Source organism: Centruroides sculpturatus, unplaced genomic scaffold, assembly GCF_000671375.1.
Source record: "Centruroides sculpturatus isolate CEXI.00-Female unplaced genomic scaffold, Cexi_2.0 scaffold110, whole genome shotgun sequence".
Lineage (NCBI taxonomy): Eukaryota > Metazoa > Arthropoda > Arachnida > Scorpiones > Buthidae > Centruroides > Centruroides sculpturatus.
In genome coordinates, this window is record NW_019384339.1 from 735,556 (window position 1) to 759,829 (window position 24,274).

The 24,274-nt window shown below is 31.3% G+C and overlaps 1 protein-coding gene across 1 annotated transcript in view; it reads right to left on the minus strand.

Moving 5' to 3' along the window:
* The window catches only part of LOC111632975 (heterogeneous nuclear ribonucleoprotein K-like), a 190,425-nt gene that overhangs the window by 65,519 nt on the left and 100,632 nt on the right, over positions 1 to 24,274 (minus strand). Inside the window, exon 7 of the mRNA XM_023377493.1 lies at positions 21,424 to 21,537. Within this exon, the coding sequence (XP_023233261.1) occupies positions 21,424 to 21,537 (114 nt within the window). The remainder of the gene's footprint in view (positions 1 to 21,423; positions 21,538 to 24,274) is intronic.

Sequence of the window (24,274 nt, forward strand, 5' to 3'; positions counted from 1 at the left end):
TTCCTGAATATTCACTCCACAATATTGTCTGACAATATCATATAAATAAATTTTTTATCACATTGCAGAAAATATGAAACCAGTGGAGTACTTACCATATGAAAGTTTTAGTAATTTTAAAAGTAAATGTCAAAATATTTTATATCAGTCATGAATTTAAATTTGTTCAGTATCTATGCTAATCATTATGTATAATTTTTCCTTCTTTGTTGGTTTTATTATAAATATGTATGTAAAACATATTCAATCTTTACAATAAGTGTAATATTTTAATTTTTTAAATTTTATTATTTTTGATTGTTTTACATGTTCATTTTACTTTTATTATAAAATTTTAAATTGCACTTTTTTTATGCATTAACAAATAATAATAATAATAAATAAATATATATATATATTTTACTTTTTGGTTATAATTACACTATGTTATTAGGGCTTTTGTTACTTGGAGTGGATATCATTTGCCATCTGGCAATTCCTAATTATGTACAAAATAAAATAAATAAATACTCCATCACATTGTGAGTCACTTTTCATTTTCATATCTCTGTTGTGCACATTTGCATTGCTCATGAAACAATGTACATGAGTCTGAACGGGTGATAGAATGAATTAATTAAAACTTTGATTTGTAAAATTTAGAAAAGTTTAAATTCTTTCAATAATGTTTAAAACATTTTTCATTTATAGTCAGAATAACTTTTTAAGAAACTAAATACTATCCAACATCTTGTATATAAGTGATGAAAACCTTCACCATCACAAAAGCCCACTCACAAGGATAAACATTTGGCAAAGGCAAAAATGAGCTAAATGGACACACACAAACAAATCATATGGAGTGATGAGGAAAACTTCAACCATGATGAAGTAACTAATGGCATGATTTGAGAAGAAAGAAGCACTAGATTCCAAATCACAACAAGAAGTCCAAATCAATTATGGTGCGAGTGGTTTTAGTTGATAGATTCCACTTGCATAGAAAAATCATTGTGTTAAATTTTTGAATAGCATGCTATTGTGTGTCTGACATGAAATGATTCTATGCAATGTGGCATGACATTAAAATGCAACACACAGCATGACACGAGGATATAACCCACAAGCACCATATTTTTTAAATATATAGAATGATATAAGTCAATTACTTGAAAATTACACTTCTAATAAAAAAGTGATAAGAATAAAACTTTAATGTTTCCAAAAGAATCTTTTTAACACTAAAAATATAATTTGGGCCATCTCCTTTCTTGGTAAGGTGCAACTTCAAAATTTCAAATGGAATCACTTTTTTTACATTTTCAGATTCTCTAGTAAATAAAAAATGGGCTTGAGTGAAGTTTGATGGCCTGGCTCTGGAAAACATAAAACCACCAATGAATATTTATATTATTCAGGAGGTTCAGATCCAAATCACAGATACGGGACTGTTATAATAGTTTCAAATGAATTGGTTAAATCAGTCATCGACTATGTGCCTCTCAGTGACCGAGTTATGTTAATTAAATTACAAACAACATACAGAGTAATGAACATAATTCAAGTTTATGCTCCAACTAATAGCAAACCCGATACAGATGTCAAACAGTTCTATAATGATCTTGACCAAGCACTCAGTACCATTAAGAATGAAAAAATAACCATAGTATTGGAAGACTTCAATGCCAAGATTGGTTCAGGTGCTGAAGGAGATATCATTGGGGCGTACAGCCTTGGTGAAAGAAACACTCGAGGAGACCAATTTGTTCAGTTCTGTATTGAGAACCAATTAATTATGTCAAACACTTTTTTTTTGGTTACATCCAAGATGATTATATACATGGCGATCGTCGGCCATTGGTATCCAGGGAATCATGAGGAACCAAATAGATTTTATACTAGTTACAAAAGAAATTCAAGAAATTTATAAAATCTGTTAAAACATATCCAGGTGCAGATGTCAATAGCGATCATAATCCAGTTGTAATGGAATTCAAATTTCGACGTTCTACTCACATTGTTGACAGAAAAGGAACAAGGCAAATCGATATAGATAAAATAAAAGGTCCTGAGATAAGAAAAAAGATTGGTCTCAAATATGAAATGCTTGTTGAAAGTAACACACCACACAGCATGAACAAGTAGATGAAATCTGGAATCAAATAAGGTACAAAATCAACCATTTACAAGAACATATCGGATTCACTGAGAATAGAAAGAGAAGGGATGGATGACATCAGAAATCTTGGAGTTTATGGACAGCAGACAGAAACATAAAAGAAATGATGAAAAATACAAAGAGTTAAATAGAATCAGAAGAAAGAAATGCAGAGTTGCAAAAGAAAAATGAATGTCTGACAAATGTAAAGAAATAGAACTGTTACAAGAAAAGTATATGACACATTCAACATACATAAAAAAGTAAGAGAGATGACAAACTAGCACAGACAACAACCTGGATCAATTCTTAAAGACAAGAAAAATAACATAATCATAGGCGTTGAAGAAAAACTGAAACGATGGAAAGAATATATTGAAAAACTTTTTTCAGACAGCAGACCTGATAATCCACCACCAACAACTGATATTAACGAGGAAATTCCTGAGATTACAAAACACAAGGTTGTTTATGCCATAAATATACAAAACAATGGCAAAGCTACAGGGCTCATTCTGATGTCCTGAAAGCTATAGCAGAATGAGAGGGTACAGGATTGAAATTACTAGCAGAATTCTTAAATACTATTTATAAATCTGGTAGAATACCTAGAGACTGGCTAAAGTCCACATTCATTCCTCTACCCAAAAAGACTGGTTTTTCTCGGTGTGATGACTATCGTTTGCTAAGTCTAATGTCGCATGTGCTCAAAATCATCCATAGATGTATATACAAGAAATGTGAACTAGATATTGATGAAACACAGTTTGGATTTTGCAATGGGCTTGGTATACGAGAAGCACTCTTCTGCTTAAACATATTAGTTCAAAGATGCAGAGATATGAATGACAATGTTTACGCCTGCTTTATAGACTATTGTAAAGCTTTTGACTGTTTAAATCACCAAAAGATGATTGAAATCATAACATCAATTGGCATTGACAAAGGCAGTCTGCATGTCATCAGTGAACTGTACTGGCATCAAACAGCAGAGGTCAGACTTGAAAAAGAAACTTCTGAAACCACATTAGTTAAGAGAGGAGTATGCCAAGATTGTGTGTTATCCCCTCTCCTCTTTAATATATACTCAAAGGCCAAATTCAAGGAAGCATTAGAAGACAGTAATTGTGGGATCAAAATTAATAAACAACATTAGATACGCAGATGACACAGTGGTTATAGCAAGTAGTCCCGAAGAATTATAACAACTGATGAACCGTATTGTCAAGTACAGTAAACTGCATGGTCTCTATGAATTTTACCAAAACCAAACTTCTTGTGTTCTCAAAAACAAGAAAAACTGCAAATCTTGTCATTCACAGGAACACTATCGAGCAAGTATCATCTCTCAAATACCTCGGCACAATAATAAATAAACAATGTGATCAGCGTAAAGAAATAAGAGCAAGGATCGAACAAGCCAGAACATAGTTTATGAATATGAAAAAGTTTTTTGTTAGACCTGAATTGAGTTTATGTCTAAGGATTCAAATGTTAAGGTGCTACATCTTCTCCATCCTGCTATATGGATGCAAAAGTTGGACTCTGGACCACAAAACTCAGAAAAGAATTGAATCTTTTGAAATGTATTTGTACAGATGAATACTTTGAATATCATGGGTGCAAAGGATTACTAATGTTGAAGTCCTGAACTGCATGAACAAGCAACAAGAACTCCTGCTGACCATCAAAATCAGGAAAACACAGTACATAGGTCATATAATGAGAGGAGAGAAATATCAAATACTTAGAACTAATATTAGAGGGCAAAATACAAGAAAAAGGTCTATTAGAAAACCAAAGAATCAATGGTTGAAAGATATCACAAGGTGGTTTGGGCGTACATCTATGGAGATATTCCGAGCTGCTATATCGAGAGGATAACATTAGCTATATGAATCGCCAACCTTTGACAGGAGATGGCGCATTAAGAAGAAGTAAAAAAAATAAAATAAAATAAAATAAAAATAATAATAATAAAGTTATATGTTTTGAGAGGTGCTGATCTAACAAAAATGAAACTTTTTTTTTATGAGCTAATTAATTGAAACAGATTTCAAACTAGTTCATGGTTAATTTTTAATCAATTTTTGATGTGGTTAAAAAGCAGTACTCAATTCTGAATTAACTTCTAAAGCAAATTTAAACAACATGTTTGAAGAAAGATGAAAAACCAATTTCATAGCTACCCAGGTCACCAACTGATCATTTCCTATGGTATTTCATAAAGGATTAACTTTTGTTTCAACAACAGACTACAAGAGATGAAGCACAAAATAAGAGATGTCTGTGTTTAAATAACACCAGAAACACTAGTCCCTTTGGAAAAACTTTACTACTTGATTACTGAAAGGCTTAGATGAAAATGTTTTAACATTTGTGAAATAACTGAATAAAGAAATAGAAATTATTAGCTCATATAAAGATTGCATTCTTATTAGACATATTCATCATCAAAAAAAAATTCTTAATAAAACAGAGAATCCAAAAATATAAAAAAATTATGTTGGTTTCTTTTGAGATTTCAAAGTTGTATCCAGAAGGGGGATGGACCAGGCTTTATTTTCACAGGATTAAAAAAAAAGGATCCTTAAAAACATTCAAGTTTTATTTTTATCACTTTTTTTTAATATTAAAAGCATATTTTCTGAATAGTGACTTGCAACACATTTTGCATAATACTGAACACTAGTAATATTAAAACTTTTATTTTAAACTAAACTAACCTCTCTAACTTCTTTTATACGATGTCCACCTTTTCCAATTAAGCATCCAGCATGACTCTGATGAAGTAGCATTCTCATTTCACAATCAAAACTCAATGTCCGGTGATGAATATACTGTAAGAATATTAAACACAGTATTAGATTTATTTTCATTAAAAAAATTTTAATGTTATTGTGCATAATAATAAATCAAAATGTTTTCTTCATAATATAATAATGCAGCATATCAAATAATAATAATAAACTAAATAACAAAAAATTTATATTAAATGAATTTCAAAATGTATTTCCTTTAACACATTTACTGCCTTCATACGGAAACTGATTCACTGTATGCCAAAATTTTTTTTACATTTTGTTTACTTATTATATATATGCTAAATGACAGTATGCCTAATAGGCTGTATGCCTATTAATATTAAAGAAATTATACAAAGTATGATATATTCTTAGAAGTGTGCAATAAACAATAAAAAAAAAGCTGGCAAGTTTTCTTGCACAACTTTCCTGACATTCATAATTTACAAAGTTAAAGTTGTATGTTGCACAATGTTTAAAAAATGATTTTTATATTAAAATTTCCAATTATTATTATTATAAAAAGACAAAAAACTTATTTTTAGGCAGTAGTGAATTTTTAAAAAAAATTGTAAATGCCTGTAATGAGTAAAACTTTCATTAAGTTTGACTCCACTCAAAATATGACATGACAACCTATCTTCCCACTCTCTTCACCTATAACTACAAATACAAAATTTAATAGCATCAATATCCACACACATACATATATATAATCTCTTGCAGTTTCAAAATTTTTTATTCATCCAATCCTGATATATAATGTAAAATTGACAAAGACATACAGAATTTTGTAAATTAAACTCCTAGATTATCAAGACAAAGAAATACAAATAAAACTGGAAAATCAAAATTTGGCTGATCACCATACTTTCCCTATGTTATTACAGCTATATCAGCTGGCAAACTAAGAACTTTTTCTTAACAACAATAAAGTTTTTGAAGTAAGAAACATAGCAAAATTTTATAATACAGTAGAGCGTCATTTATCCGAATCAATTGGGGACTGGGGTGGTTCGGATAACTTATTTTTCGGATAATGAATCATGTATGAAAAAATATATTAATTTATCCCATGTTGAAATTTTTCTCCGTTGCGTGTCGCTCGTGTTGAATTTTCATCGATGTTAAGCCTAACAAAGACTATTGTATCGTTAAAAATTATTTTTTTATTTTGTACGAACAAAATAAATATATTGAAAAATATAAAAACAATAAAAAATTATACTTCAGAAGTTAATTTAGTATCAAAAACGTATTATTATTAGAAGCTGTAATTAATAAAATATTTCACAAGTTTATTGTATGACAATTAACTTTGTCATCTGTGTGAGAATATCTAACATCCTTCCAAAGATAATTCAAAGAGTTGGCCTTGATGTTGATGAAGAAATTTATCTGACTTGTAAAGATGGATTAAAAAAAGAGGAAAAACGTAGGATTTTCTTTATTTATTAATGATACAGGCAATGTCTCATAGATAATATGTGCTGCACCTTACACAACAAGTAGATAACATATCTGTTAAAAAATACAGTGTGATCAACTGAAACTCATCCATTGCTCACTCCACTGCAAGCATATCAATCAAGGTGTGGAAAAAGGCAACTATATACTATGATACTCTGGCAGGAGGCACTGTTGGCATGCATCATTTGGTTGCACAGGCACTGAGCAAATATGGCAGCGATTCCAAATCCATCAGAAATGATCAATGTGTTGTGATTCAATATTTGACAGCAGAAGGCTATCAGACAAATGAAATTCATTGACACATGAATGCTATGTATGGTGAGAAATATGTATCAAAGATGACAGTGAAGAATTAGGCATGCATGTTCTGGATAGGATGTCAGCAAACAACCAACCTGCCACACCTGGGGCAGGTGCATATTAGAGGAGAAGGTGGTATTATGGAACACTGCGGGTATTATGGAACCACCTCATTTCGAACTGATAATAAAGGCAAACTGTAGCGGAATGTGGCTGAACTGAACTAGGCAGACNCTATCTAAGCTGTAACAGTTTCTGATGAGTTACCAAATTTGTGTGAAATTTGGTGACATTATCATGGTAAAACATTACACCTCTTTTTTGGTCAATTCTGCCCTTTTCTGTTTGATGATATTACTCAATTTGTTTACTCGATGGCAGTACACTTTCAAATCAATTGTTGAATTGTCTGGTAAAAGCTCCAAAAAGAAAAAAGATTTCCTTAAAATCCCACCAAAAAGAGCATCTCTCTTTAAGAACACGTGGAACCCATACATCGAGCTTTGAAACGAAACCAATTCGTTTCAAGTAATCATAAACGGATGAATTAGACAAATTTAATCTCTTAGTGATTTCATGTATTGTTATTTGGCAGTTTGCTTCAATCAATACCTTTATTTTGTTTTAATTGGCTTCAACTAGCCATCCAGAATGTGGTGCATCTTCAATATTGAAATTGCCAAAACGAAATTTCATAAACCAGTTTTGGCACTGTCTTTCTCTTGATAACATCATCTCCATACATGCACCACAATTTTTTTCTTGCTTGAACAGCATTTTGATTTTTTTGGTAATAAAAACGCAAAATATGCCGAAAATGATGCTTTCGATTTTCCATATTTGATGAAACACCGAAAAATAAAAAAATTGTACAAAATCAAACAAAATTTTTTACAAATAAGCCTTTAAATTTCAGCTGTCAAAATATATAATGAAAATGTGGTTTAAAATGAAATTGGTTGGTAAAATACATCTAATTCCTCTAGTAATAAAAAAACAAAATTACTTTCCAAACAACCCAATAATATATTGAAATCATTATTATGGACAGAAGGATGGACGAAGGTCTGTTTTGGCAACAGGAGTTTGAATGCTGAGTTAGAAAGGAAATTTGCCAACCACTTCAAGGAATAAGAAACATATTTGGTATTCTTGCAATTATAACATCATTTATGATCTAAATGAGTAATAAAAATTGATATAGAAATTTATCTGCTTTGTAGTTATCGAGTAGGTGTAATTTTTTGAACATTTTTGCTTTTTTCAATAAATATATCTTCCTAAACTTTAAAGTGGTGAACAATGATACTTTGTAAAAAGATTAACAAAAATTAATATTAATGAGTAATACAGTACTTTTAATTGTTAGTGAATTATTACTGATTGCTTTAATAAATATATCTCTTTTAGTAACAAAAAAAATTTTGTTAACTTTTGGAACCTAATCTGTAATTTCGATATCTGTAATTTTCTGAATAGGATTTAATTATTTCTCACTTTCATAAGAAAACCAATGCAGTGGGGAAATCAACTACAGATTTACTAGATATAAATCATTTAATACTTAAAATTTTGAAAAAAAACTTCCAACTTATGTTGCCTATATTGAGACCTTTGATTCGGTAATACCTAACACACTTTGAAACATACTAAGAAACCATTTTGACATAGACCCAGTAATACACTCCTGGCTACATAATTACTTTTTTATGTAAGAAATACCAGATTAAAATATGCAATTGTTCTTTTTTAGATTTTTCTCCTTTGTGCAGCATACAACAAAAGCTGATTATAAGTGAAAAAATTTTTTCTGCATATTGATGATTTGTTTGATAATATAAATTCTAAAGTTGTGGCTTATGCTGATGACATAAAATTATTAAATCATGATCCTCATCTTTTATGATTGGACTTAAATCAACTCATTGCCAAATTTAATAAAGTCAATCTTACAATAAATTATCATTATGTGTATCTCCTGTCTGCATGACGCCCCTTCCTCCATTCCATTTAAGAGATCAGATCTTGTGATATATCAACTCTTTCAATGACCAGAAATAATCTATGATAATAAACTGAACTTTAAAGATCATACTGATTGTGATAAAATTTCTTGCAATCTGTTGTATGATTTTTTGGGGATTCTGTAAAAATATATTGCATAAATCTATATCACACTCATTTTCTTTTCTTTTTTTGCTAGTTTTCAATCATTAATTGACTACTGTCTCTCTATTTGGTCTGTGGCTGCTCCTTCACTAATCTCCAAAATTTTGCATGAACTGCATTTACTGTTAAATAAATTGTGTAACCTACCACTTACTCACAAGTCTTACTGCTGCAAGTAGACACATCAGCTTATCTGATCTCAAAGAGTGCATAAAATACTTATATTGTGTTCTTTTTTATAAACATTTTAATTGTTTAGTATGGCCACACTGGTTTTATTTAAAAGTACCCATCAATCCACCCTTAGTTCTTCCTGAATATTCACTCCACAATATTGTCTGACAATATCATATAAATAAATTTTTTATCACATTGCAGAAAATATGAAACCAGTGGAGTACTTACCATATGAAAGTTTTAGTAATTTTAAAAGTAAATGTCAAAATATTTTATATCAGTCATGAATTTAAATTTGTTCAGTATCTATGCTAATCATTATGTATAATTTTTCCTTCTTTGTTGGTTTTATTATAAATATGTATGTAAAACATATTCAATCTTTACAATAAGTGTAATATTTTAATTTTTTAAATTTTATTATTTTTGATTGTTTTACATGTTCATTTTACTTTTATTATAAAATTTTAAATTGCACTTTTTTTATGCATTAACAAATAATAATAATAATAAATAAATATATATATATATTTTACTTTTTGGTTATAATTACACTATGTTATTAGGGCTTTTGTTACTTGGAGTGGATATCATTTGCCATCTGGCAATTCCTAATTATGTACAAAATAAAATAAATAAATACTCCATCACATTGTGAGTCACTTTTCATTTTCATATCTCTGTTGTGCACATTTGCATTGCTCATGAAACAATGTACATGAGTCTGAACGGGTGATAGAATGAATTAATTAAAACTTTGATTTGTAAAATTTAGAAAAGTTTAAATTCTTTCAATAATGTTTAAAACATTTTTCATTTATAGTCAGAATAACTTTTTAAGAAACTAAATACTATCCAACATCTTGTATATAAGTGATGAAAACCTTCACCATCACAAAAGCCCACTCACAAGGATAAACATTTGGCAAAGGCAAAAATGAGCTAAATGGACACACACAAACAAATCATATGGAGTGATGAGGAAAACTTCAACCATGATGAAGTAACTAATGGCATGATTTGAGAAGAAAGAAGCACTAGATTCCAAATCACAACAAGAAGTCCAAATCAATTATGGTGCGAGTGGTTTTAGTTGATAGATTCCACTTGCATAGAAAAATCATTGTGTTAAATTTTTGAATAGCATGCTATTGTGTGTCTGACATGAAATGATTCTATGCAATGTGGCATGACATTAAAATGCAACACACAGCATGACACGAGGATATAACCCACAAGCACCATATTTTTTAAATATATAGAATGATATAAGTCAATTACTTGAAAATTACACTTCTAATAAAAAAGTGATAAGAATAAAACTTTAATGTTTCCAAAAGAATCTTTTTAACACTAAAAATATAATTTGGGCCATCTCCTTTCTTGGTAAGGTGCAACTTCAAAATTTCAAATGGAATCACTTTTTTTACATTTTCAGATTCTCTAGTAAATAAAAAATGGGCTTGAGTGAAGTTTGATGGCCTGGCTCTGGAAAACATAAAACCACCAATGAATATTTATATTATTCAGGAGGTTCAGATCCAAATCACAGATACGGGACTGTTATAATAGTTTCAAATGAATTGGTTAAATCAGTCATCGACTATGTGCCTCTCAGTGACCGAGTTATGTTAATTAAATTACAAACAACATACAGAGTAATGAACATAATTCAAGTTTATGCTCCAACTAATAGCAAACCCGATACAGATGTCAAACAGTTCTATAATGATCTTGACCAAGCACTCAGTACCATTAAGAATGAAAAAATAACCATAGTATTGGAAGACTTCAATGCCAAGATTGGTTCAGGTGCTGAAGGAGATATCATTGGGGCGTACAGCCTTGGTGAAAGAAACACTCGAGGAGACCAATTTGTTCAGTTCTGTATTGAGAACCAATTAATTATGTCAAACACTTTTTTTTTGGTTACATCCAAGATGATTATATACATGGCGATCGTCGGCCATTGGTATCCAGGGAATCATGAGGAACCAAATAGATTTTATACTAGTTACAAAAGAAATTCAAGAAATTTATAAAATCTGTTAAAACATATCCAGGTGCAGATGTCAATAGCGATCATAATCCAGTTGTAATGGAATTCAAATTTCGACGTTCTACTCACATTGTTGACAGAAAAGGAACAAGGCAAATCGATATAGATAAAATAAAAGGTCCTGAGATAAGAAAAAAGATTGGTCTCAAATATGAAATGCTTGTTGAAAGTAACACACCACACAGCATGAACAAGTAGATGAAATCTGGAATCAAATAAGGTACAAAATCAACCATTTACAAGAACATATCGGATTCACTGAGAATAGAAAGAGAAGGGATGGATGACATCAGAAATCTTGGAGTTTATGGACAGCAGACAGAAACATAAAAGAAATGATGAAAAATACAAAGAGTTAAATAGAATCAGAAGAAAGAAATGCAGAGTTGCAAAAGAAAAATGAATGTCTGACAAATGTAAAGAAATAGAACTGTTACAAGAAAAGTATATGACACATTCAACATACATAAAAAAGTAAGAGAGATGACAAACTAGCACAGACAACAACCTGGATCAATTCTTAAAGACAAGAAAAATAACATAATCATAGGCGTTGAAGAAAAACTGAAACGATGGAAAGAATATATTGAAAAACTTTTTTCAGACAGCAGACCTGATAATCCACCACCAACAACTGATATTAACGAGGAAATTCCTGAGATTACAAAACACAAGGTTGTTTATGCCATAAATATACAAAACAATGGCAAAGCTACAGGGCTCATTCTGATGTCCTGAAAGCTATAGCAGAATGAGAGGGTACAGGATTGAAATTACTAGCAGAATTCTTAAATACTATTTATAAATCTGGTAGAATACCTAGAGACTGGCTAAAGTCCACATTCATTCCTCTACCCAAAAAGACTGGTTTTTCTCGGTGTGATGACTATCGTTTGCTAAGTCTAATGTCGCATGTGCTCAAAATCATCCATAGATGTATATACAAGAAATGTGAACTAGATATTGATGAAACACAGTTTGGATTTTGCAATGGGCTTGGTATACGAGAAGCACTCTTCTGCTTAAACATATTAGTTCAAAGATGCAGAGATATGAATGACAATGTTTACGCCTGCTTTATAGACTATTGTAAAGCTTTTGACTGTTTAAATCACCAAAAGATGATTGAAATCATAACATCAATTGGCATTGACAAAGGCAGTCTGCATGTCATCAGTGAACTGTACTGGCATCAAACAGCAGAGGTCAGACTTGAAAAAGAAACTTCTGAAACCACATTAGTTAAGAGAGGAGTATGCCAAGATTGTGTGTTATCCCCTCTCCTCTTTAATATATACTCAAAGGCCATATTCAAGGAAGCATTAGAAGACAGTAATTGTGGGATCAAAATTAATAAACAACATTAGATACGCAGATGACACAGTGGTTATAGCAAGTAGTCCCGAAGAATTATAACAACTGATGAACCGTATTGTCAAGTACAGTAAACTGCATGGTCTCTATGAATTTTACCAAAACCAAACTTCTTGTGTTCTCAAAAACAAGAAAAACTGCAAATCTTGTCATTCACAGGAACACTATCGAGCAAGTATCATCTCTCAAATACCTCGGCACAATAATAAATAAACAATGTGATCAGCGTAAAGAAATAAGAGCAAGGATCGAACAAGCCAGAACATAGTTTATGAATATGAAAAAGTTTTTTGTTAGACCTGAATTGAGTTTATGTCTAAGGATTCAAATGTTAAGGTGCTACATCTTCTCCATCCTGCTATATGGATGCAAAAGTTGGACTCTGGACCACAAAACTCAGAAAACAATTGAATCTTTTGAAATGTATTTGTACAGATGAATACTTTGAATATCATGGGTGCAAAGGATTACTAATGTTGAAGTCCTGAACTGCATGAACAAGCAACAAGAACTCCTGCTGACCATCAAAATCAGGAAAACACAGTACATAGGTCATATAATGAGAGGAGAGAAATATCAAATACTTAAGACTAATATTAGAGGGCAAAATACAAGAAAAAGGTCTATTAGAAAACCAAAGAATCAATGGTTGAAAGATATCACAAGGTGGTTTGGGCGTACATCTATGGAGATATTCCGAGCTGCTATATCGAGAGGATAACATTAGCTATATGAATCGCCAACCTTTGACAGGAGATGGCGCATTAAGAAGAAGTAAAAAAAATAAAATAAAATAAAATAAAAATAATAATAATAAAGTTATATGTTTTGAGAGGTGCTGATCTAACAAAAATGAAACTTTTTTTTTATGAGCTAATTAATTGAAACAGATTTCAAACTAGTTCATGGTTAATTTTTAATCAATTTTTGATGTGGTTAAAAAGCAGTACTCAATTCTGAATTAACTTCTAAAGCAAATTTAAACAACATGTTTGAAGAAAGATGAAAAACCAATTTCATAGCTACCCAGGTCACCAACTGATCATTTCCTATGGTATTTCATAAAGGATTAACTTTTGTTTCAACAACAGACTACAAGAGATGAAGCACAAAATAAGAGATGTCTGTGTTTAAATAACACCAGAAACACTAGTCCCTTTGGAAAAACTTTACTACTTGATTACTGAAAGGCTTAGATGAAAATGTTTTAACATTTGTGAAATAACTGAATAAAGAAATAGAAATTATTAGCTCATATAAAGATTGCATTCTTATTAGACATATTCATCATCATCATCAAAAAAAAATTCTTAATAAAACAGAGAATCCAAAAATATAAAAAAATTATGTTGGTTTCTTTTGAGATTTCAAAGTTGTATCCAGAAGGGGGATGGACCAGGCTTTATTTTCACAGGATTAAAAAAAAAGGATCCTTAAAAACATTCAAGTTTTATTTTTATCACTTTTTTTTAATATTAAAAGCATATTTTCTGAATAGTGACTTGCAACACATTTTGCATAATACTGAACACTAGTAATATTAAAACTTTTATTTTAAACTAAACTAACCTCTCTAACTTCTTTTATACGATGTCCACCTTTTCCAATTAAGCATCCAGCATGACTCTGATGAAGTAGCATTCTCATTTCACAATCAAAACTCAATGTCCGGTGATGAATATACTGTAAGAATATTAAACACAGTATTAGATTTATTTTCATTAAAAAAATTTTAATGTTATTGTGCATAATAATAAATCAAAATGTTTTCTTCATAATATAATAATGCAGCATATCAAATAATAATAATAAACTAAATAACAAAAAATTTATATTAAATGAATTTCAAAATGTATTTCCTTTAACACATTTACTGCCTTCATACGGAAACTGATTCACTGTATGCCAAAATTTTTTTTACATTTTGTTTACTTATTATATATATGCTAAATGACAGTATGCCTAATAGGCTGTATGCCTATTAATATTAAAGAAATTATACAAAGTATGATATATTCTTAGAAGTGTGCAATAAACAATAAAAAAAAAGCTGGCAAGTTTTCTTGCACAACTTTCCTGACATTCATAATTTACAAAGTTAAAGTTGTATGTTGCACAATGTTTAAAAAATGATTTTTATATTAAAATTTCCAATTATTATTATTATAAAAAGACAAAAAACTTATTTTTAGGCAGTAGTGAATTTTTAAAAAAAATTGTAAATGCCTGTAATGAGTAAAACTTTCATTAAGTTTGACTCCACTCAAAATATGACATGACAACCTATCTTCCCACTCTCTTCACCTATAACTACAAATACAAAATTTAATAGCATCAATATCCACACACATACATATATATAATCTCTTGCAGTTTCAAAATTTTTTATTCATCCAATCCTGATATATAATGTAAAATTGACAAAGACATACAGAATTTTGTAAATTAAACTCCTAGATTATCAAGACAAAGAAATACAAATAAAACTGGAAAATCAAAATTTGGCTGATCACCATACTTTCCCTATGTTATTACAGCTATATCAGCTGGCAAACTAAGAACTTTTTCTTAACAACAATAAAGTTTTTGAAGTAAGAAACATAGCAAAATTTTATAATACAGTAGAGCGTCATTTATCCGAATCAATTGGGGACTGGGGTGGTTCGGATAACTTATTTTTCGGATAATGAATCATGTATGAAAAAATATATTAATTTATCCCATGTTGAAATTTTTCTCCGTTGCGTGTCGCTCGTGTTGAATTTTCATCGATGTTAAGCCTAACAAAGACTATTGTATCGTTAAAAATTATTTTTTTATTTTGTACGAACAAAATAAATATATTGAAAAATATAAAAACAATAAAAAATTATACTTCAGAAGTTAATTTAGTATCAAAAACGTAAAATATTTGAGTAGCCGAAGACATAGCCAAAGATTACAGCGCCACAGCACTGGCGAAAATTTAAATTTGTCGACTGGAATTCCTTCGGATAAACGACGCTCTACTGTAATCGTTTTCATTTAGGTGTAAAATTGTAGCTGTGAATCGGGCTGTTTTTTACTCTTATGAACAAGGGTCTATCTATGCCCATAAAAGTAAAAAAGAGACGTGAAAGGAACCGATGGTTTAAGTGTGAACCTTAGAAATATATAATAACTTTCGACTCTCAGCAGGGGGAAGACGAACGAGACAAGCTGGGAGGACGACATAAGTTTTTAGAAATTGAGAAAAGACCTATTTTGTATAACATGGCTGTAAGAGAGAAAAGGCTTGAAGAGAAGTTCGAAACTACAACTCACGATCGCATTTACCACAACTTGCAATATGAACGAAATTAGCTTCGTTTGCTCTTTGCTTTCGTGCCCTTTGCGTATAAGTACGATTTTAATGGAGTGCTCAGCGCTCCGGAAGTATTCGGTACAACAGCGTTTCTCGTGTTAGCAGTTTTCTCTAGTATAGTGGACAGTTGGTTTTTAGCATTGTTTTGAAAAATATTTTTTCACTTTTATATTTTTGCTGTGAAGATTTCATTTTTGAGTGTTCAAATTCCAAATATAGCCTATCTCGTGAAGGGTTATACGTTCCATTTACTTTTTTTTTTACTCTATTGGCATGGTCCATAGCTCTGATAAGGCTGAATTTATGCAGAAAACAAAGCGAATTAGGTACTTTAAGGACCTACAGGAGTACTTTGTTTCTCTCTGGTTGTGTTCATGCAAAAGTGGGAAGGAAAAGTCTGGTGAATTTTATGTCGAAAAAATAACACCCAAGATTTTTATATTCTTGGATTTAGGACCTTGAAACGTCGAGAAATGGAAATACAGTGGTGCCTCGTATAACGTACAGTACTTAATCCGTTCGTATAACGGACTTTTCACTTAACNATTTTTTGTCCTTTCCTATTTGTTTTTGGCTACATTAAAGCATTTTTTGAAAATATACAGTAAGGTTCCATATTACCACCCGATTTTCTCTAAGCCTACTTTCGGACTTTTTGTACAAAAGCCTTCAAAAACCATACTTATAATTACACTAGCGAAAAATCCAATTAGGAACATTTAGTTTACTAGTTACCGGTACTTTTCGCACAAAAACTGTGGGTGTAGTTATGATACCTTGTTTACAATTCACTAAAATGTAATTGGGGTTCCATAATACCATAAATACCATAATTCCATAAATGTGGGTGTAGTTATGATACCTTGTTTACAATTCACTAAAATGTAATTGGGGTTCCATAATACCACCTTCTCCTCTATAGCAATAGATGAGTTCATTGCTAAAATTGACAATGTTGTAAGGGAGGATCAGCAAAAAGCTTATGTTTGCTTGCTACAGAGTTTGGTGTGTCATTTGGCTCAGTTCAAAATATTGTGAACCACAAATTGTTGTATCGAAAACTCTGTTCACAATGGATTCCGAAGATGCTGACTGTGAACCATAACGAACAGTGTATAGATTTGTATCTGCAACATCTGTGATGGTACAAGGAATATGGTAATGATGTTTTACTATACATAGTGGATGGTGATAACACGTGGTGCCACCATTTCAAACCATCCAGAAAAGACACCAGTATGCAATGGAAGCATGCTAGCTCATCAAAAAGCAAGAAATTCAAGATTACTTTCTGTAGGAAAGGTGATGCTCATAGCATGTTTCGACTATGAGGACTACTACTGCTGGAGTGTAAAGAGCCTAGCAACACAGTTGAGCTACCCTTAAACACTGGACAATTTGCATCAACCCATCAAGAGGAAGTATCCTGGCATGTTATAAGGACTGTGTAGGAGATGTTAGCAAAGAAACAGCAGGAGGTTCTTGATCGCTCATTGTACAGACTTTATCTGTCCCCTTGTGACTTTCATTTGTTCAGTCCTTTCAAGATATTTCTGAAGGAAAAATGCTTTTACAATGACGACAAATTCAAGGATGCAGTACTGAAATGGTTCAAGGAATACCCACAATACTTCTTTTCAGGCAGTACCTGATGCTTAACGAAGCTGTGGGATGTGGGATGTGTCTGAATGCTAGAGTGACTTTTTTTCCTAGACAGTATTGCATTTTTATTCCTAAACATTGCTGTTTCCATTTGTGCTTACTTAGTAAATTCATTGTATTGGTTTGTATTAATACATGAGCTGGGATGGATTTCAGTTGATCATGCCTTACATATTAAAATATAACATAAAACAATACTAAATGCTCATAAAATGCCTGGTATAAAGATTGGTTAAAATAGAGTATTTTTTTTCATAAATACCTTTAGACCTGTATAATCAACAAAAAGTTTATTCTCAAGTATATTGGCTATTTTCTGGTGGCGACAGAAAAACATTCAATCAAAATGTTAAGCAGCAGTGTGGTGGTGTAGATAAATGAAAACTTTCTAATGTTAATAAATGGTGATGACTTTCATTCAATAGAAAAGATGGCAAATTCTGTTGATTATAAGGTAGATAAAAATATTGGAGAAGCAATAATTGCATTTATTTTTATTGCAATTGCTGCTCCTCTGATGTTGCACAGTCCCATTTAGGTTTTTCTGATCTGTTCAAATGCATAGAATATTTCAATCAAATCTATATCTTTAAATATTTTAATGGTTTACTTCCATCACAAAATTTCTACATCTGTATTCCATTTATCAACTCTCAACTGGTGGCATAAAGCCACCAGTTGAGAGTTGATAAATATCGATCAATCAATATATATCAATATATCAAAATATCGATCAATTGCCATATCTATCAATGCATTTTCGTAGGCGCTGTGGCAGTTTTTTTATGCCCATGTCATACCAGCTCACCACCATGTTGTGGGATCCATCTTGCACACACCTGATATTGCAACTTTTCTGTTAAAATCCTATGAATGGTGCTTCAGAAAACCCCATGAACCAAACTGCAGAGATCATCCAGAGTGACTTTTCAATCTTCACGCATGGTTTGCTCAACCTTTGCGACTGTGTCGTCAGAAATTGGTGTTTTTTTCTTCATCGTGAATTTCAGTACGATCAGCTGCAAACTCCCTACACCACTTGGGGATGCTTTTGACATCTATGCATCATTCGCCATATACTTCCATCAATTGGCGATGAATTTCAATTGGTTTAACACGACATGGCGGCAAGCTGGTATGACATGGGCATACAAAAATGCATTGACTGAAATGGCGATTATGTAGAAAAATAGATAAATGTTCAAGCTTTAAATGATATAAACATTATTGAAAATAAACATTTCTTTGTATTTTTAAAAAATATAGAAGACATTACTTTTGGGATTACCCTCATAGTTATGGCTGAGGACAGTCCATTAAGGACTGAAACACATTCCACTAATAGAAGTCTTTTCTCAATGTAATCTTGATTACTTGCAGTTTGATAAGCCTCATATCTCTATAAACTGGTTATTGAGATAATTATTAAACTAATATTGCTGTTTCTTTGATAATAAAGTTTAACAAGTAATGCATAATCAGGTAATGTAAACTTCAACATGTCACTAATCCACATTGAACATGCTTTGCAATCTTTCATAAACCCTAAAGTTGTTCCACAACTTACAATATGTAAATTTCCCCATTGGAAAATTTTGGCAATACAATTTCTGTTTGTGAAGTCAAAATCTTATGATAGATAAAAGTATGCACTCCACATTTGGTTGCATACTTTTGGTTCAACAGTTCCATCTACAGAGCTCTAAACCACTCCAGTTTAATTATAACCAACATTTCCTTTAAGCTGCATGTGTTCACTGCTGATCACCTATTTCCAAGCAATTGCACAGTGCTTTTACTTTCTGCACACACAGCCAACAGCAGGACATCTACATATAAAAACATTCACAATGATCCAAATCATTTCATCACAGAGTTAAAACTATAGTAAGGTTTAAATTGAGAGTTTAGTTAAAATTGGTATATATGCATTAATTCTCAATTTAACTCTTAATCCACTATTGGCAAGTTATTTCTTGAATTACAGATCTTATAAGGCATATGCTATTTGGATTCTTTGTAAAATGACACAAACATTCAATTTTTATGATGGAAAATAAGCAACTGATTTACATAAACAATTACATCACAGGATTTTCAGTTAAAGAAAATTCAACTCTTTCTTTTCCACTTGATCTTCATTTTCTTCAGTTTTTTTTTTTAAAGTTTTTGTAACAAAATACAAATTGCTTAGTATTTTGTGGTGTTACAATTCCCTGATAACTTATATTCTGTCTCTATGTGTGTACCACATTCGGTTTTTTTTCTAATTGTCTAATGAAGTGTTTCTCAATCTTTTTTAATATTTGGCCCTCTTTGAACTTAATATTTTGTTGTGACTTGTGTGTCCCCACAATAGTAGCTCAGGGAAAAATTAAAAAATACACATTAAAAATTTTGCTGCTTTTTAAATATTACAATATGAATTTTAATTAAAAATGGACTGACACCACTTTTATAATAAATGGTCCATATGTGAGTTATCAAATATATAATTCTGCATTGCAAAAGGCATTGTTAATGTTAAATCATGTAGCTTTCAATCTTCAAAATTCAAAACGTTTGTTTATACAATATTACTATATATAATTTTTTTAAATACTTAAGTTTACCTCCACACTTCATTTTATATTAATTTCAGTGGCAAGCAAATGAAGGTGCTAAATTGAAGTTTAATGGTGTATGCACATTATACACCAAGTAGCCAATTTATTATGACCATCTACTCAGTATGTTGTTGGACCACCTTTTGCTTACAATACTGCTGCAATTCTCTTTGGTATGGACTCTACAAGATGTTGGTAAATGACTGGCAGAATCTGACACCATACCCAATAAATTGCATTTTCCAGTTCATGAAGAATGGATGGTTCTAGATTTAGCTGCTTGATATCCTCTTTTGATCTAATCTCACAGATGCTAAATTGGATTGAGATCCAGTGATTGTAGAGGCCAATTAAGCAAGGTGATGTCTACATCATGCTCTTCAACTATCTTTAAACAATTTAAGCTTTATGGCATGGAGCATTGTCCTGTTGGAAGTATCCATCTTCAGTGGTGTAGGCCAGCGCTGTCCAACTGGCGGCCCGCGGGCCGTATACGGCCCGCCAAATAATTTTTACGGCCCGCGAGTACATTTTACTATGAATAAATTTATGTTTTTANATAATAAAGTTATATGTTTTGAGAGGTGCTGATCTAACAAAAATGAAACTTTTTTTTTTATGAGCTAATTAATTGAAACAGATTTCAAACTAGTTCATGGTTAATTTTTAATCAATTTTTGATGTGGTTAAAAAGCAGTACTCAATTCTGAATTAACTTCTAAAGCAAATTTAAACAACATGTTTGAAGAAAGATGAAAAACCAATTTCATAGCTACCCAGGTCACCAACTGATCATTTCCTATGGTATTTCATAAAGGATTAACTTTTGTTTCAACAACAGACTACAAGAGATGAAGCACAAAATAAGAGATGTCTGTGTTTAAATAACACCAGAAACACTAGTCCCTTTGGAAAAACTTTACTACTTGATTACTGAAAGGTTTAGATGAAAATGTTTTAACATTTGTGAAATAACTGAATAAAGAAATAGAAATTATTAGCTCATATAAAGATTGCATTCTTATTAGACATATTCATCATCATCATCAAAAAAAAATTCTTAATAAAACAGAGAATCCAAAAATATAAAAAAATTATGTTGGTTTCTTTTGAGATTTCAAAGTTGTATCCAGAAGGGGGATGGACCAGGCTTTATTTTCACAGGATTAAAAAAAAAGGATCCTTAAAAACATTCAAGTTTTATTTTTATCACTTTTTTTTAATATTAAAAGCATATTTTCTGAATAGTGACTTGCAACACATTTTGCATAATACTGAACACTAGTAATATTAAAACTTTTATTTTAAACTAAACTAACCTCTCTAACTTCTTTTATACGATGTCCACCTTTTCCAATTAAGCATCCAGCATGACTCTGATGAAGTAGCATTCTCATTTCACAATCAAAACTCAATGTCCGGTGATGAATATACTGTAAGAATATTAAACACAGTATTAGATTTATTTTCATTAAAAAAATTTTAATGTTATTGTGCATAATAATAAATCAAAATGTTTTCTTCATAATATAATAATGCAGCATATCAAATAATAATAATAAACTAAATAACAAAAAATTTATATTAAATGAATTTCAAAATGTATTTCCTTTAACACATTTACTGCCTTCATACGGAAACTGATTCACTGTATGCCAAAATTTTTTTTACATTTTGTTTACTTATTATATATATGCTAAATGACAGTATGCCTAATAGGCTGTATGCCTATTAATATTAAAGAAATTATACAAAGTATGATATATTCTTAGAAGTGTGCAATAAACAATAAAAAAAAAGCTGGCAAGTTTTCTTGCACAACTTTCCTGACATTCATAATTTACAAAGTTAAAGTTGTATGTTGCACAATGTTTAAAAAATGATTTTTATATTAAAATTTCCAATTATTATTATTATAAAAAGACAAAAAACTTATTTTTAGGCAGTAGTGAATTTTTAAAAAAAATTGTAAATGCCTGTAATGAGTAAAACTTTCATTAAGTTTGACTCCACTCAAAATATGACATGACAACCTATCTTCCCACTCTCTTCACCTATAACTACAAATACAAAATTTAATAGCATCAATATCCACACACATACATATATATAATCTCTTGCAGTTTCAAAATTTTTTATTCATCCAATCCTGATATATAATGTAAAATTGACAAAGACATACAGAATTTTGTAAATTAAACTCCTAGATTATCAAGACAAAGAAATACAAATAAAACTGGAAAATCAAAATTTGGCTGATCACCATACTTTCCCTATGTTATTACAGCTATATCAGCTGGCAAACTAAGAACTTTTTCTTAACAACAATAAAGTTTTTGAAGTAAGAAACATAGCAAAATTTTATAATACAGTAGAGCGTCATTTATCCGAATCAATTGGGGACTGGGGTGGTTCGGATAACTTATTTTTCGGATAATGAATCATGTATGAAAAAATATATTAATTTATCCCATGTTGAAATTTTTCTCCGTTGCGTGTCGCTCGTGTTGAATTTTCATCGATGTTAAGCCTAACAAAGACTATTGTATCGTTAAAAATTATTTTTTTATTTTGTACGAACAAAATAAATATATTGAAAAATATAAAAACAATAAAAAATTATACTTCAGAAGTTAATTTAGTATCAAAAACGTAAAATATTTGAGTAGCCGAAGACATAGCCAAAGATTACAGCGCCACAGCACTGGCGAAAATTTAAATTTGTCGACTGGAATTCCTTCGGATAAACGACGCTCTACTGTAATCGTTTTCATTTAGGTGTAAAATTGTAGCTGTGAATCGGGCTGTTTTTTACTCTTATGAACAAGGGTCTATCTATGCCCATAAAAGTAAAAAAGAGACGTGAAAGGAACCGATGGTTTAAGTGTGAACCTTAGAAATATATAATAACTTTCGACTCTCAGCAGGGGGAAGACGAACGAGACAAGCTGGGAGGACGACATAAGTTTTTAGAAATTGAGAAAAGACCTATTTTGTATAACATGGCTGTAAGAGAGAAAAGGCTTGAAGAGAAGTTCGAAACTACAACTCACGATCGCATTTACCACAACTTGCAATATGAACGAAATTAGCTTCGTTTGCTCTTTGCTTTCGTGCCCTTTGCGTATAAGTACGATTTTAATGGAGTGCTCAGCGCTCCGGAAGTATTCGGTACAACAGCGTTTCTCGTGTTAGCAGTTTTCTCTAGTATAGTGGACAGTTGGTTTTTAGCATTGTTTTGAAAAATATTTTTTCACTTTTATATTTTTGCTGTGAAGATTTCATTTTTGAGTGTTCAAATTCCAAATATAGCCTATCTCGTGAAGGGTTATACGTTCCATTTACTTTTTTTTTTACTCTATTGGCATGGTCCATAGCTCTGATAAGGCTGAATTTATGCAGAAAACAAAGCGAATTAGGTACTTTAAGGACCTACAGGAGTACTTTGTTTCTCTCTGGTTGTGTTCATGCAAAAGTGGGAAGGAAAAGTCTGGTGAATTTTATGTCGAAAAAATAACACCCAAGATTTTTATATTCTTGGATTTAGGACCTTGAAACGTCGAGAAATGGAAATACAGTGGTGCCTCGTATAACGTACAGTACTTAATCCGTTCGTATAACGGACTTTTCACTTAACGGACCGTTAAGTGAAAAGTCCGTTATACGAAACTCATTTTCCCATAGAAATACATGTTAAAACATATAATTCGTTCCGCAGCATAAAATAACCGTACTGTACTATAAAAAATAAAAATGGAGCAGTCACCAATTATGCCGGGTAGTCAGATGTTGTGAGGAGGAGGTGGAGGAACACTTTCTTCACTTTCTTCACACATTCATACAGATAGACTTTTTACACATTGCAGCAGGTCTCTTTTTATTGTTTTTTAATCGGTGTCAGATTCAGGAGAGGCTACCAGAGCTTGCAGGGTCAACTCCTCTTGTTCCATCCTTTGCTATTTGGCAGCTGGCTTCTTGAAAATCATGTCCAGGGTGGTCTGTTTCTCTTTTTCAACACCTGTCGGAAATGACCGGCAAGGGTGTCATTGTAAAGATCCTGTTGGCCTCAGCTCTGGATAATGAATGTTGGTAAACTCCTGAACCTCTCCCCATTTGACAAGGAAGTTTTTGTCAACTTTCACTCCTGATGATTTCTTGCTTTGTTTCAAT